Source organism: Dendrobates tinctorius, unplaced genomic scaffold, assembly GCF_039654945.1.
Source record: "Dendrobates tinctorius isolate UK_male_01 unplaced genomic scaffold, ASM3965494v1 ptg000019l, whole genome shotgun sequence".
In the NCBI taxonomy this organism is placed as follows: domain Eukaryota; kingdom Metazoa; phylum Chordata; class Amphibia; order Anura; family Dendrobatidae; genus Dendrobates; species Dendrobates tinctorius.
This window is the reverse complement of record NW_027361687.1, coordinates 27251424-27267072: the sequence shown is the minus strand read 5'-3', so window position 1 is coordinate 27267072 and position 15649 is coordinate 27251424. Positions and strand designations below refer to the sequence as shown.

The following is a 15649-nucleotide window of genomic DNA, read 5'->3' as shown; positions in this document are numbered from 1 at the left end:
ATGGAAGGCAGAACTAATGTCTTGTGTCCTATGAAAATGAGATGCTACCTTGGGAAGGCATGCCGGGTCTGGCCTTAGGATTACTCTATCCTGTAAGAATTCTGTGTACGGAGGTAATCTGGAAAGTGCCTGCCTGTATGTCGCCTATTCTACGTGCCGATGTTATTGCTACCAAAAAGGCTGTCTTAAGTGATATCGTTTTTAGTGAAGCCTAATCCAGAGGTTTAAACGGTCTCTCTGTCATGGCTGTCAGGACTAAATTTAAGTCCCAAGGCATACACCTATCTTTGGGTATGGGTCTCGATCTGGTAACTGCCTTAATGAATCTTGCAACCCAATGGTTACCGGCAATGTCGCATGCAAATAGGGCCCCTAAAGCTGAAACTTGTACTTTCAGTGTACTCGTGGAAAGGCCCAACTCGAGACCCCTCTGTAGGAATTCTAGAATCTGTTTTACGGGTATTCCATCCCTGATATCAAACTCACAGGTGGACAGGAATCGCCTCCAGGTTCTAGCATAGATACCTGTGGTGGTTTGTTTCCTACTTTTTAGAAGTGTATCGATTAGGTTTTTTGGGAACCCTCTATCCCTCAATAGTGTCCTCTCAAACACCATGCCGTCAAACGGAGTCCCGCTACTTGTGGGTGGTTGATTGGCCCCTGGTAGAGGAGATCTGGAAGGTTCGGCAGTACCCAAGGATCGCTTACTGACATGGTCCTCAACCATGCAAACCAGGTCCTTCTGGGCCAGAAGGGGGCAATCAATATGACTCTTGCCCCGTCTTCCCTGATCTTCCTCACTACCAGAGGTAGAAGGTTTAAAGGCAGAAAGGCATAAGCCAGCGAGAAGTCCCATTTTATTAGGAGGGTGTCCACTGCCAGTGGATTTTCCCTGGGATTTAGGGAACAGAAAGTTTTTTCCTTCCCGTTTTCCTTGGTGGCAAAGAGGTCCACCTCCGGTTGACCCCATTTGCGGACAATCTGGTTGTAGATGTGTGAGTTTAACGCCCATTCTCCCTTCCTTAGGGCCCTGCGGCTTAGAAAGTCTGCCTTCATGTTGTCTTTTCCGCTGATGTGGAGCGCGGTTAAAGATAGAAAATTTTTCTCTGCTATCTGAAGGAGACGTTCCGTTATCCGCATCAGGGCGTTGGAGCGGGTTCCACCTTGGTGGTTGACATAGGCTACCGCTACCTGGTTGTCCGAGAGTATCCTCACATGATGGCCCTGTAGATACATAATGAGTTTCTTAATGGACAATTCAATTGCCAGCAGCTCCCTCTGGTTAGATGATATCTCAGCATCGGAGCCCCATTGCCCCTGTACCACTATTTCACCCATATGGGCCCCCCAACCCCAAGGACTAGCGTCTGTGGTTATTACGCGGGTTATCTGTATTACCCAGGGCACCCCCGAGGCCAAATTTCTGACATCGAGCCACCACCTAAGAGATGTAATAGTTGAGGGGCTCAGCAATACTTGACCCTGCAAGGAGCCCTCCAAGGTTCTACTATTAACCAGGACGTCTTTCTGAAAGGCCCTAGTGTGGAATTGTGCCCACTTGACCGCTGGAATACATGAGGTTAGGGAGCCTAACAGGGACATGGCCTGCCTGAGGGTCATGGAGGGTCTATCGATTGCCCAAAGAACCTGCTGCTGTAATTTATCTACGGGTAACAGACACTGCTGAGTTTCTGAATTTAACAGCAAGCCTAGAAACTTCTGGACCCTTAAGGGCTGAAAACGGGATTTCTCGTAATTTATTATCCATCCGAGGTTCTCTAATCTGGACTTAGCTTTTTTAATCTGAGATAGACAATGGTCCACCGAATTTCCCACGATCAAAAAAATCATCCAAGTATGGAATAATTAAGATGTCAACTTCCCGTAAATGAGCCATAACTTCGGCCACTATTTTTGTAAATACCTGGGGCGCTGCTGAGAGACCAAAGGGAAGGGCTCTATATTGATAATGACGGATTATACCGTCCATTGATGCCGCCACTCTCAGGAACTGCTGGAAATCTGCGTGGATGGGCACATGATAATATGCGTCTTTTAAGTCCACTACCGCCATAAAACACCCTTCAAACAGCATCTTTATTGTCGAACTAATGGACTCCATTTTAAAGGTGCGTTTAACCAAAACTCATTAAGGAAACGTAAATTGATAATCGTTCTGAAAGTTTTATCCGGCTTTTGGATTAGGAATAAGGGAGAGTAGAACCCTCTTCCTCTCTCAGACTCTGGAACCTCTATCAGAACGTTTTTTTAGACACAGGCTCACGACCTCTGCTTCTAAAGCCGCCTGCTCGAAGGGTGAAGACCTTAAGGGTGTAGGTTTAAAGGTATCCCGTGGGACCTGAGTGAACTCCAACCCGAGTCCGGTGGATATCACATTCCGCACCCAGTCACTATTGGTGATCTGCAGTCATGCTGGGAGGAAGGATGACAGTCTACCCCCCACGGGAATTGCTAGTCTTTGGTTTTGTCTTTTACGCTCTCTCGCCGAGCGTCTGAACATGAAGCCCGTACCTCTTCTCCTTCTATCCTCCCATCTGGGATGGTCTCTATTAGGTGACGGGTTACGCCTTCTCCCTTGACCGAATCTCCTTCTATTAAACGGACGTCGGTAAGATGCGGACCAAAGATTTGGGAATTTCTTTTTATCATCCCCGCCCTTCTCCAGTAGCTCGTCCAGGACTGCTTCGAATAAATATTCCCCCTCACACGGGATAGTGCAGAGTATCGCCCTGGACTGAATAGCTCGTGGCCAGCACTTCAGCCACAGGGCTATCCGAGCCGCATTAGAGAGTCCTGCTGCCCTGGCGGCCATTCTGACTGCATCAGCCGAGTCATCCGCTAGGAAGGCTGCGCCATCCTGGATTATTGGAAGGGCCCCAAGGATTGCCTGTCTAGATGTTCCTTGTTTTAACTGTGACTCTAACTGGTCCAACCAGACCATCATGGACCTGGCCGTGCAAGTCGATGCTACTGCTGGTCTTAAGGAACCGGCTGCCATTTCCCAGGTATTTTTAAGGAAGGTATCTGCCTTCCTGTCAAGAGGATCTTTAAGGGACCCCATGTCCTCAAAGGGTAGCGAGGATTTTTTCGATGCTTTCGCTATAGCTGCATCTAACTTGGGGGCCTTGTCCCAAGTATTCATTGCTGTATCGTCAAAAGGATATCTCCGCTTGAGGGCTGGCGGTAGCGACCCTTTTTTTTATCTGGCTTTTTCCACTCTCTGCGGATGAGATCCTGGATCTTTTCGTTTAGTGGGAAGACCCTACGCTTCCTCTGCTCCAGCCCCCCGAACATCACATCCTGCATGGATAATTGAGGCTTCGTCTCCTCCACCTCCATTGTTCCTCTGACCGCTTTTACCAATTTGTCTACACGGTCGAGCGGCAGGCAAAACCGACCAGAGTCCTCGTCTTCTGAGGAGGACGAGGGAGATGAAATGTGGGAGCCCTTACTTCTCCTCCACTCTGTTGAGGAATCCGACTCCACCGGGTCCTCACCTCTCACACTCTCTGGTTGGGACAGGGATTTTAGGGTTTCCTTCATCTCTGCCCTTACTATATCCCTTAAACACGCCGCTACTGCAGGCGACTCCTCCGCCACTGTCTGCTGGATACAGGGGGGACATAACCTTTTGGGGCATGAATCTGGTAACGGGCATGCACAGAGTGCGCATTCCCTGTGTCTGGTTTTACTCGTAGCTTCCTTCCCCTAGAATAAAACACAGAAGGAGGCCCTGTCACTGAGTGAACATTCACGAAGATCACTTACCAGTGCCACAATCAAGTACCGGAGAATGAGGGGGATTTTTCTCAGTCGATGCTCCTGTCCGCCTAGCGGAGCTCTTATGACTGGACTGGTCACTTCGTCCCGGACCTTTTTCTTCTTCTGTTTGACCTGCCTAAGGTCATCCAGGGGCGGCAGTGAAGATTGTCGCTGTTGCAGCCGTAGCTGCTGCTGCTCCTGATCGCTCTCCATTACTGCTTGCAATAATGTGGCCAAGGCAAGGCACCCATCTAGGGTCCTGCCTATATACCCCTCCTCCGGACAGCAGCTATCTCCTGCCGCGCAAGATAGCAGTAGAAGCCCACACACAAGCCTTACTGTGCGTTATAGCCAGAAGCACTAGTAAGTCTTCTACAGCAGACAGTGCTCACGTCAAAAGTACATACCGTATTTTCCACTTTGTAAGACGCACTTTCCCCCCCCCCCCAAACTTGGGGGGGGGGGGTGCGTCTTACAAAGAGGAAATACCTTATCGGGTGAAGGCCGCAGGGGTGTCCGTCGGCGCTGTGGGCGTCTCCTGTTCCCATCCCGGGGCTCTGCCGACATTTTGCCGGGGACGGCGCATGTGCTGATGGTGATCTCGGGACTGAGATCTCGAGGGATGAGATTTCAGCGCTGAAATCTCATCCCTCGAGATCTCAGTCCAGAGATCACCATTCACGCATGCGGCGGCCGCCATATTGCCGGAGTCAGCCAATACAGAGGGAACCGAGAGGGAGCCCCGGGGCTCTGGCCTGTCGCAAAATGTCGGCAGAGCCCCGGGATGGGAGCCGGAGACACGGCTGGAGACACCCACAGCGCCGGACACCCCTGCGGCTTACACCTGGTAAATGTCGGCAGAGCCCCGGGCTGCTGCACAGACCCCCTGGCAGCACCCTCTCATCCCTTCCTGCGGCCTGCAGTATCACCCCACTCCTGCCTCCTCCAGCAGCGACCCTGGGACCCCACTTCACTGCAGCCACCACCCCCGGTAAGCAATAAGACACCTGGATTATAAGAGTCACCACCATTTTATTAAAAAAAAAAAAGTTTTTTCCTATTTTTCTCCTCAAAATTTGTGGTACATCTTATAAAGCGAAAAATACGGTATATATTTCTTATTGTATACAGATACAAGAGAAACCTCAAAGGCTTATAAATAAAGCATCAATGAAAAAAAAAACAAAAAACTGATTTTTCTGCAAATTGACTACTTATCCAGGTTATATTGGCACCACATTTAGATGGCAGCAGAGATGTCCTATGAATAGGACATAGCAAATGTGTTTTTTTTTTTTTTTTATCTACTAGTTACAGTGTGTTGGCCATCAGCCCTGCTGAAAGGCAGCTGCAATCTGCAACAAATGTTTGTTCTCCCTGCAGGACCACCAATGTGCATAGAAATCTGTCAGTTGTCCATGCAAAGCACAGACATACCTCGTCCTCCATACATAAAACTGGCTTGTGTGGATACACTATTAGTGTCCCGGCCCAACCACAGTTATAAAAAGCTGGGATCAGTGTTCAGGATTTTCTTTTAGATTACTGCTCGGGGCCCATATTAGCGGCCACCTCTGCAGGAACTGTCCGAGCTTTTGGGCAAGAAGTGCTGCACTTCCCATAGAACTTGTAAACCCTTCTCAGAAGCCGATCAGATTGCTTGGCCACACTGATACTACAAGAGGCAACACTGTCTTGTATCACAGCGCAGTTTGGGGCAGCGGCACAACCAAGCCACTGCTATAAACTGTTAATCAAGCAGGACACTCCAGAAGGAAAGACAAGAACTACCCTTTACTAATCTGAACGGACAGAATCATAGAGCCATGCGATACTGACACCTTAGGTCATTAAACTGCAATTGGGCCGAGATACTTGGCCATAATAAGAGTACAAAACATTTCTGTATTAGCCTTGTGTGAAAATTTAGTGTGAAGATCTTGATCTTCGAGGTCATCAATATCAGATGAGTGGAGATCAGACACCCCACCGATCAGCTGTTCTTGGCTCCAGCAGTGGCTGGTGGTACTCAGTGACTTGAGCCAGACACCACAGCGCTGTACACTACAGTGGCTGTCTGTGGTACTGCAGATCAGCTCCCATTGAGTTTAACGCATCTATTCAGCTCAGATAAGTACCCCTTATCACTGGAGACATCTGATGTCAGTGCTCCTAGCGGTCATAGTGCATCATGGACATTAGGGGGCTGAGGTTCACCTCATTTGTAGTACACTTGAAGACACAATCCTGACAAGTTGGGGTTCACTAACTCAGTATAATTTTAATTAAAAAAAAAAAGTGTCCTAACTGAACAATCCATTACAGTGAACAAAGAAAAATTATCTTCCAATTGCAAATAAAGTCTTATTTTTTTTTTTATATATATATAACCACAAAATAAAATAGGCAGCAGCAATGTATGTGAATGGACCCATTCCTTGACATCAGTACTGGCCACAGATGCTCTGTGCTCTTCTCACCTCTCTCATCAAATAAGAGAGTCCAAGTCCATCACTGGGCAGCGCTGCTTTTCTTGGTTTTACTTTTCTTATCCTTCTTTTTCAGTCCATCCATATTTGCACGTAGTAGGTTGGAATAAGCCTGAAATAAAGAACGTAAAATATTAAGGGACTGTCCACTACTAGGACAGCTCCTTCTTAACCTAAATACTCCCCATCCCATGGAAGCCGTATCGACACTCGCAGTCCTGGGGCTGTGATACGACACGTAATGCCAGGCACCCGATCAGCGCTGGCGTCACTTGTTGAAATGAACATGATGAAGCCAGAGATCAGCTGTGGCCCTGATTTCCTCTTCATGTTCAGTTTGTCTGAAGGCAAAGACATTGACGCCAGTGCTGATTGGGCTCCAGGCATCACGTGTCATTCCACAGCCCCGAGATCGTGATTGCAGGCTTTAATATTTTATTGAGGCCAAATATTTAGTTTACGAAGGGGGTTGTCATAGTAGTGGACAACCCCTTTTAAAATGCCATAATATAGCCATGTGGTAGTTTTCCTATTGTGGATAAAAACCTTACCAGTGTGAACAAACACTACACCAGTAAACCTTCTCATGGAGCACTCACCATCTGAAACTTGTTTACTTCCTTGGAGCTGACCTGTGGAGGCAGAAGACCTGCAATGAGCGGCTGTGCATGACGAGGAGACTGTAGCCCCTCACTGGCTATCACTCACCACAGTGCTGATCTTCCTTTTTCCATCAGTGGCTCTCAAAAGACATTTATTGTCAGCTGGTTCAAAGCCTTCTATATGGCCCGTCTTAGGCATCGGCTTCGTCCGTCCATCATCTGTAAGAAGTAGACACAAATAGTCTTACTGAACACTAATAAAGTTACATTTAGCAATTTTTTGCCATACTTCCAAAACCATGCAACATTAGTATGTTTCTATACAGAGGCTGCATGTACATAATCCATGCAAAAAAAAAAAAACAAACGACAATGCTGACACTTTCAGACTCCCTTGATTAGCAGTAATGTCACCATAGACCAGGGTTTGTTTGTTTTTTGTTACTCCTTTCAGAGCTTGTTTTGGATGGTACTTAATCTGACTTTCCCCTTTTGAACTCTGTGTTAAATATAAAGTCTTCAAATTTCCACTGCAGATGTTTTTTTGCTCTCCGGCGCATATGGGCGAGATTTATAGAGTCTCATTCACATTGCAGAACCTACAATACACAGATTTTTTTGCTTAAGGCTACATTCCCAGGATGAGCTTTTGAGGTTGCAGATTTTCTTCACAATTAAAGGCCATGTCACACTAAGCGAGATAGCTAGCGATATCGCTTAAGCGACACCGATATTATGACGCAGCAGCGACATCGTCAACGATGTCGCTGTGTGTGACATGTAGCAGCGATGTGGCCCCTGCTGCGATGTCGCTGATCGTGCACGAACGTCCTGGACCATATTTTGAACATTGGCGTCCTGCTGGTGAGCCAGAATCGCTGAGTTTGACACCCTTTATGAACGACAAGCGACCTCGTTGGCGCCTCATGTCAGCGGCACAGGCGGGACTAGGTTTTCTTTAGTAACGCCCCTCAGCTCCAATTGGCAGCCACAACATCACCTCAGCAATAAATGAGAACGTAAAACTGCGACTCCATCCATTGTTCCTGAGCGCTTTGTGGATATTCCTTTGTTGCGAGGATACTATCGTGTGTGGGGGTTTTGCGATCCTGTCAGAGTCGCTACAGCGCTTCATCTTTGGCATTTATACCTTCTGTGCAGAGGGGCGTGGAAAAAGATGCGCTCAGTCACACCTATCGAGGTCGGAGTCTTTTACAATACATGCTGTGTGACAGGTCCCAATGACCGCCGAGGTCGTTATACAGATCGCTGATCGCTGTTGTGACGTTTATGAGATCTTCGCGTTTGGAAGCTAACTAGCGACCATATAGCGATGTACAAACGATCTCTGCCAGGTCGTGTCGTTGTCGTGATCGCTGGTGCGATCACTTAGTGTGACAGTACCTTAAGTAAAACAGACTGAATCTGCAGATTATCTGTCACAAGTTAAAATGACCTTATATGCAAGAACTGCAAACAATTCAGCAAGCTTCAAACAATAACCCAAACACTACTATTTTTATATCTGTAAAGTAAATGTTTCCCAAAAAAAAAACCGATATAGGGCTAAGACTTGTGCAGCTTTCCCCTTCCTGGATTTGTAGCCAAAGGGAACTGGTCATGTAAAGAAATACTAATAACCTGCAGATATTGGGTTAACAGAATTCTGAAGCTGTACGGCTGCTGCACTAAAAGCCTGGCTACCAGGAGGAAATTAAATGAATTCCTCCAATCATAGCTCAGAACATGAGTGGCGGCTATAACAGTAAGGGTGTGTGCACACACTGCGGATTACCCTGCCGTTTATCACCTCTACAATGGAGGAGATGGTAAACCGCAGCGGAATCCGCAGAAAGAATTGACCTACTGATCTGAGTGGGACAGTTACACTCACTCAGATTAAAGACAGTTAAAAACGAATTGGGTTTTAACACATAACCTGCCTGGGGGTAGGAGTTTGCTTCTCTTAGTCTATTCCGTATTTATATAGTAGACATACATGCAGGACAACTGATGAGGATCTTCCCCAATCTACACAGTAAAGCAGGAAGTATACCTACATTTCTTTAGTGTGATAAAGACACTCCCAGTTGTCCGGCATTTCTGGAACAGACGTGTGAGCTCCGTTAAGAACTTGGGGGGAAAAAAATATGAAATAAGATTTGTGCATTATTAGCAGTAGACAATCACGGGCCACACTGTTCAGCTGACATTCAAACAGCATTTCATAGTATAAGGAAAGCAGTAGATCAGCACCGGGGTCCAGCAGTGTTCACCTGCAGCCAATCGTGCCACCGCTGCAGCCCACCAGTGATTGACAGAACGGGTCACATGGGTACACAGCAGGCGCTCACCCAAAGTAAGGCCTCTTTCACACATCAGGTTTTCGCCGTCAGGCGCGATCCGGCGCTTTTGACAGAAACCGGATCCGGCGAAATGCAATGCCGGATCCGGTTTCCCCCCCATTGACTTGCATTTGCGCCGGATGGCCATGCGTTTCATCCGGTTTTCGCCGGATCCGGCAATGTGTCACGATCCGGCGTCTGGAAAAAACGGCTACTGTAACGTTTTTTGTCTCCGGCGAAAAAGCCGGACACGCCGGATCCGGCGCGTCCGGCTTTTTCACACAATGAAAGCCTATGAGCGCCGCAATGCGCCTGATCCGGCGAAAGCCGGATCCGGTTTTTTTGGTCTGAGCATGCTCAGTAGCTCTGCCCACAAGACATATATAAAAGCAAGACAGTGGGACCCACAGCCACACCCAACATGCCACCCAAGAAAGCAACCAAGCGCAGCAGGAGAAGGCAGGAGACCACTGCAGCACCATCAGCACCACCACCACCCCAAATGGAGCAGCAAATGGAACATGCTGAGGAGGGGAGTCCAGCAGCAGATGAGACACGGTAATTATCAAATCCCCCATTCCTCCAAACTAGGGCCATGGAATATCAAGATATTCATTGGCCCTTTGTTTCTCTTTATTCAACAGCCGCCCAAGAGATGCAGCAGCAGCAGCAGAAATGGCATCACTGGCAGCAGCAACAGCAGCAGCAATACCCACAGCCATGGAGTCTGGCCATCAACAGGACAGCACATCTTCTTCTGGGAGCCCTCCCTCGCATCGTCAGCATTTGACGGTAAGTTTTTATTTTCAAAATCCATCATCTCTGTAATATATGTCTATTCATTGCCTTTTATTTCAAAACAGGAATCACAAGATGAAGAGGAGCTCCCAGAAGAAGAAGGAAGGGGTGGACAGACACCTGGAGTGGGCTCACAATTGGTAAGTTTTTTGCATCAAACGCAGAAACACAACATCACACTACACACAACACATAGAAAACAATGTTCTGCAGACCACACACAGCAAACAAATGCCTACATCTAAAGACATAACATTTTTTGTTTTCTTCTCTAGTCTTCCCAATCTGGTGCTCGGCCAAGAGGTCCTCGCAGTGCCTCCCAGGGTCGTCGGCGACAGCAACGCGGCGGTCACCAGCGTGTAAGTATAAATATTTTTGCTTTGTTTTTTTGCACTTTTTATTTCATTTCTTTTGTGGAGGCTAATTATGTTATTTTTGTCTTTTTCTTTAACAGCCTTCACAGCGTGCTCCCGACTCTGATGGTGAGGATGGAGGACTCGATGTGGACCACCTCATCGATCTCGTCAGAGAAAGGGAGCCGCTCTGGAATACGGCTGACCGCCGCCACGCTGACCTTATCGTTACCCGACGACTCTGGGAGGAAATCTGTTCGCTCCTTGTGGGCCGCTGGGAGGACCTCGATGTTCGGGCCCAGATTAAAGAGCGTAAGTATATACAGTACCGGTTGCTTGATGTAAACCAGTGTTTCCCGAACTCCAGTCCTCGTGGTCCCCACGGATCATGTGTTCAGGATTTCTATTTACTATGGAAATCCTGAAAACGTGACCCCTGGGGACCATGAGGACTGGAGTTTGGGAAACACTGATGTTGTATACTAACCACTCCTTTCTCGTTTCAGGGAACAGAATTGTGAATCGGTGGCGGTCTGTGAGGGATCGTTTCAAGAAGGAGTTCAATAAAGAGATGCGGGCCCCGAGTGGATCTGGAGGACGCAGGAGCAAGTACAAGTACGCACAAGCCCTGTCGTTCCTCCGGGAAACAATGGTCACTAGAAGGTAAATATTACACACCACATGTGAAAAAAAATGTTAGATGTAACTTTTTTTTATTCAGCCAGGGCCATACCATGTCAGTATTTTAATTGTTTTTTTTTCTCTTTATTCCACAGCACGGTGAGCAGCACTCGGGAGCCTGCACGATTGGACCCTTCTGAGGCGATCCCTGAGGAGACCGGCACCGAGGGACACTTCGACCGCCCCGGTACATCTGCACCTTCCCAGCCTTCCCACACATTCGACCCATCTGTCCCATCCACCAGCACAGGAGCATCGTGGCCGCCTACATTACATGAAGCTGCTGGTGAGGAGATCGCTTTCCCTTTACCCCACCCTTCTGCCCCTGCCACCTCTAGTACACCTGCGGGTACTGGGCGGCAGAGGGGTCAGGAAAAGACTTATGCGCCAGAGTTCTTGCATCTGAATGCATCTTTCCAGAACTGTCTAAAAGTCTTGTCAGAGCAAATCTCCGCAGGCTATCAGCAGATCAACTCCAGCATTCTGGAGGTGAAGACACTTCTGCAAACCATGCATTCAGAAGCAAGATCTTCGCCAAACCACACCTTTTTCAGGTCTGTTGTGGAGCGCATGGCAACACTATCTCCTACCCAGCAGATGCATGTAATGCATTCGTGCCACGGTGCTCTACAGCAGGTTACCTCCCAACCTCCACCTCCCACCACTGTAGTTCCTCCACCTGCACCCCCTCCAGCCACTTTCCATCCTCCCCCTCCTATTACATCTGCACCCCCTCCAGCCACTTTCCATCCTCCCCCTCCTATTACATCTGCACCCCCTCCAGCCACTTTCCATCCTCCCCCTCCTATTACATACCAGCAACCTCACCAGTACCAGCAACCTCCCCAGTACCAGACATCTCCCCACTTCCAACCTGCCCCGTACCAAACTCCTTCCCCGTACCAAACTCCTTCCCCGTACCAAACTCCTTCCCCGTACAACTTTCCATCAACATCATCTGCTCCTACAGTCCCTGCCCAACCCTCCACTCCACCGCCCACCACATGTCCACCCATTCTGTAGCTTTTTCCACACCTTCACCTCTAACTGTTCCTTCCCCACCACGATCCCAGTCCTCTCTCCACACACCCAGTGTCGAAGTGTCCCGCAGCCCCTCCAGCAGTATTTCCACCCCACACTACACAGATTTGTAATGTGTGTTTTTTAATAAAAATGCCCATTGGGTTTAAAACCTTTATTAAAAAAGTTTTTTGCACTTTAAAAACATTTTACAAAAAAAAAAAATTTTTTAAATAAAAGTTAAATTATCGTTTCACAATGGTTGTCTGTCATTTCTTTCTGCGGCGAACTATGTTTAAAAAAAAAAAAGGTTAAATACAGGGTATTTCAGAGGTAAAAAGGTATTCAAAACCAGGTATATAACACAGGTATATAAACACAACCAGGTACACACCTGTGGCCTAAAGGTAAAAATAGTAAGACCATGACAAGATAGCCAACTTTGGTTGGCAAAGGTATATACTGTTGGTACAGAAGGTACACAAGTTTGGTTAGGGCACAAATCTTTCACACTCTGTCATCCTGCCAGTGTACTCTGCCTTGAGGTGACATAAAGTATAGTGCAAAATTGTCCCTCATTACTGAAACCGTCACAGAACTTCTAGTGGTAATATTTCCAATGACAACATCCATCTTCGCCAGTAACTTGCTCTTCTCTCCAACCTGCACTTTCTTCTCTACAACCTGTCAAAGAACAGGAACATGCTGTATATAGTTTTCCAGTAGCCAATCCCGTTCGGAAGGCCACAAGGGTCAATTTTGAAAACCGGATCCGGCGTAATCCGTCGAAACACGGATAGAAAAACGGATGAACCGGATGAGACGGATCCGGTTTTGTCTGTCAAGAAAAAGACAGATCCGGCAGAAAACCGGATCCGGCACATCAGGTTTTACAAAACATTTACCGGATCCGGCATTCCGGCACGACGCCGGATCGCGCCTGACGCCGAAAACCTGATGTGTGAAAGTAGCCTAAGTGACGAGTGACAGCAGGACCCCAGAGGTCTCCACACACAGTACATTAGCAGCACATTACCGTCCCCATCACTGTGCGCGCTAGGCCCGTTATCCCCTGGCGGGTAAGTCTCGGTCAGCGCCGCACTATTCCCCGCCTCTCACCTGCTCACTCTCCAGCAGAACCATCTTCCTCCAGCGCTGAGCTCAGCACTAGAAGCGACGGAAACACGGCACCTGGAAGTTCGGATGATAGAGTAATGGTAGACGTTGTATTTTATAGAGCGTCACACCACGAGTTACAAGGTCTAATAAATGTGATCAGTGCCACCTGTCGGATGGAGGTATTAATAGCAATCACATACTGTTGGAAGAGGTGTGGTACGTGTGAGCAGTGCCAGCTATCGGTGGGAGGTATGAATCATTATGGTGTGGATAGAGGTTTGGTGAGATAGCACAGTGCCACTTATCGGTGGGAGGTATGAATCACCGTCACATTATGCTGTGGATAGAGGTTTGGTAATGGCACAGTGCCACCTATCGGTGGGAGGTATGAATCACCGTCACATTACGCTATGGATAGAGGTTTCGTGAGCTAGCACAGTTCCACCTATCGGTGGGAGGTCCTGCAGATGTACAGTTTTTGCAGATTGACTGCGCTATAAATGCTCAGCTTTAATTAACCCTTGCAGTGCGCAAGTTTTCCATTTAAAGGGTCCATCCACCACTAATGGGCAGCCCCTTATCAATGGCCTAGGGTGCTGCATACATTTTAAAAAAATGCTCTACTTACCTCCACTGTCCGCCTCATGTTCCTCACCTGCCAATGCCAGTGTCCTGATCTTGCGACTGCTGCGGTCAATCACTGTTAGCCTTGGGTCCAGTATACTGACATTAACAATGTGACACGACCGCTGCAGTCAATCACTATCAGACCTTTATGTCCCTCCACTGTCCTAACATAACCATTGTTCCATGACTGCTGCCAATCACTGACAGCCTTTTGTCCCGCGCTTGTCTCCTGAAATAAACAACGTGACGCTGCAACCAATCATTGTCAGACTTGCAGCCCCCCAAACGTCTCCTGATGTAAGCAATGTCACATGACCGCTGCAGCCAATCGATGTCAGTTTTGTGTCCCTGGCTTGTCTCCTAACATATACAATGTCATGTGACCACTGCAGCCAATCACTGTCAGTCTTGTGCCATTTGACGGTCTCCAAACATATGCAATGTTCTGTGACCACTGCAGCTAATCACTGTCAGCCTTGTGTCCTTTGCTGGTCTCCTAACTTATACAATGTCATGTGACCACTGCAGCCAATCAATGTTTGCCTTCTGCCCTTTGCCGGTCTCCTAACATATACAATGTCATGTGACCACTGCAGCCAATCACTGTTTGCCTTCTGTCCTTTGCCGGTCTCCTAACATATACAATGTCATGTGACCACTGCAGCCAATCACTGTTTGCCTTCTGTCCTTTGCCGGTCTCCTAACATATACAGCAGTTACATGGCAGTTTATGTCTGGATACTGATGGGAGGCCCGGAAGAGCAGCGGCTCCTGTCCAGGAGGTAGGTATAGCATGTTTCAATTTATGCCACACCGTGGGGCCGTGTAGAAGGGCTAGCCCTGAGGTGGTGGACAACCCCTTTAAATGATATGATATGAAATCATTCTTACAATGCTGCTACTGTAATACACAACTACCTGGGGAAGCCAAGCAGAACGATTACATCCTAGTCCCGGAGAGCATGAAGAGGATGGCGGCAACCAACAGAAAAGCTGTTAGTGTCTCATTTATTTAAGGGGGTTTCCACTTTTAGAAAAGTGTACTCCAACTAATCAAATAGTAGGAAAAACAAATACACCCTCCCCAAGTCCGAAGCCAGCACTCTGCCACTGTTCCGGTGTCTGTGTTTTGGCTGCATTGGTGACATTACGATTGCAGCGCACATCACCGCTGCAGCCAATCACTGCACTCAGCGTTTGCTGACATCAGCTGACAGCAGAGACCCTGAGCTTAGTGACTGATGACAGCGGTGATGTTACTGTAGCTTTAGTTGTGATATCACCGCTGTCGCCAAAAAGCAGCAATGGCATTTGGTCAAAAATGTTGACCCTGTTTTGATTATTTTGATTTTTTTTTAGCTGATTCATAATTTGCAACTTTGGCAAAAATTATACTCCGGAGCTGTTGAAGACTAAGGTGGAAGTTTTGAAAGCAATGTCTGTGCGGTGCTATGGAATATGTTAGTGCTATATAAGCAAGCATAATAAATATAAGCCATAACAGTGCAGCAGGACACCAGGGTGCGACTCTCCAGGTCCAAACTCAGCAGCCTTGTATACGGCCATGACACTGTGGAGTTTGAGTGCAGCAATTTCTGCTGTTACCACTAGAGGTCATTCTATTACAGTCCTATCTGCTAAGACTATCTTCCATCCCTTTGAACCATGATTAAGGCGATCAGTCTGTTTCTGGCGCTACACTTTTTTATATACCACATAAAATTAATACATGTGCAGTGCAAGAGAAAAATGGAAAATTCAGTAGTTGAGTGGGTCGACCATTTTGGTTGATCCCTTTTTGGTTAGAAAGGTCCCCTTAAAGGGAAGTTATC

General features: G+C 47.6%; 1 protein-coding gene across 1 annotated transcript; it reads right to left on the bottom strand.

Annotated features, from left to right (window-relative positions):
• Positions 1-6044: 6044 nt before the first annotated feature.
• SRP14 (signal recognition particle 14) lies at positions 6045-13367 on the bottom strand. The gene is made up of 5 exons (XM_073566747.1): positions 13191-13367; positions 8935-9007; positions 6981-7093; positions 6872-6904; positions 6045-6384 (listed from the first exon to the last, which is right to left on the bottom strand). The coding sequence occupies exons 1-5, from the start codon at positions 13212-13214 to the stop codon at positions 6295-6297; spliced, it is 333 nt and encodes a 110-aa protein (XP_073422848.1). The 5' UTR covers positions 13215-13367; the 3' UTR covers positions 6045-6294.
• Between the last annotated feature and the right edge of the window lie 2282 nt (positions 13368-15649).

Coding starts and splice junctions, on each gene's coding strand:
- SRP14 (XM_073566747.1), bottom strand. CDS start 13,214: ATGGTTCTGCTGGAGAGTGAGCAG. Junction 7,094..8,934: donor CTTTATCACACTAAAGAAAT/GTAGGTATACTT, acceptor TACTTCTTACAG/ATGATGGACGGACGAAGCCG. Junction 6,385..6,871: donor AAGTAAACAAGTTTCAGATG/GTGAGTGCTCCA, acceptor TCTTTATTTCAG/GCTTATTCCAACCTACTACG.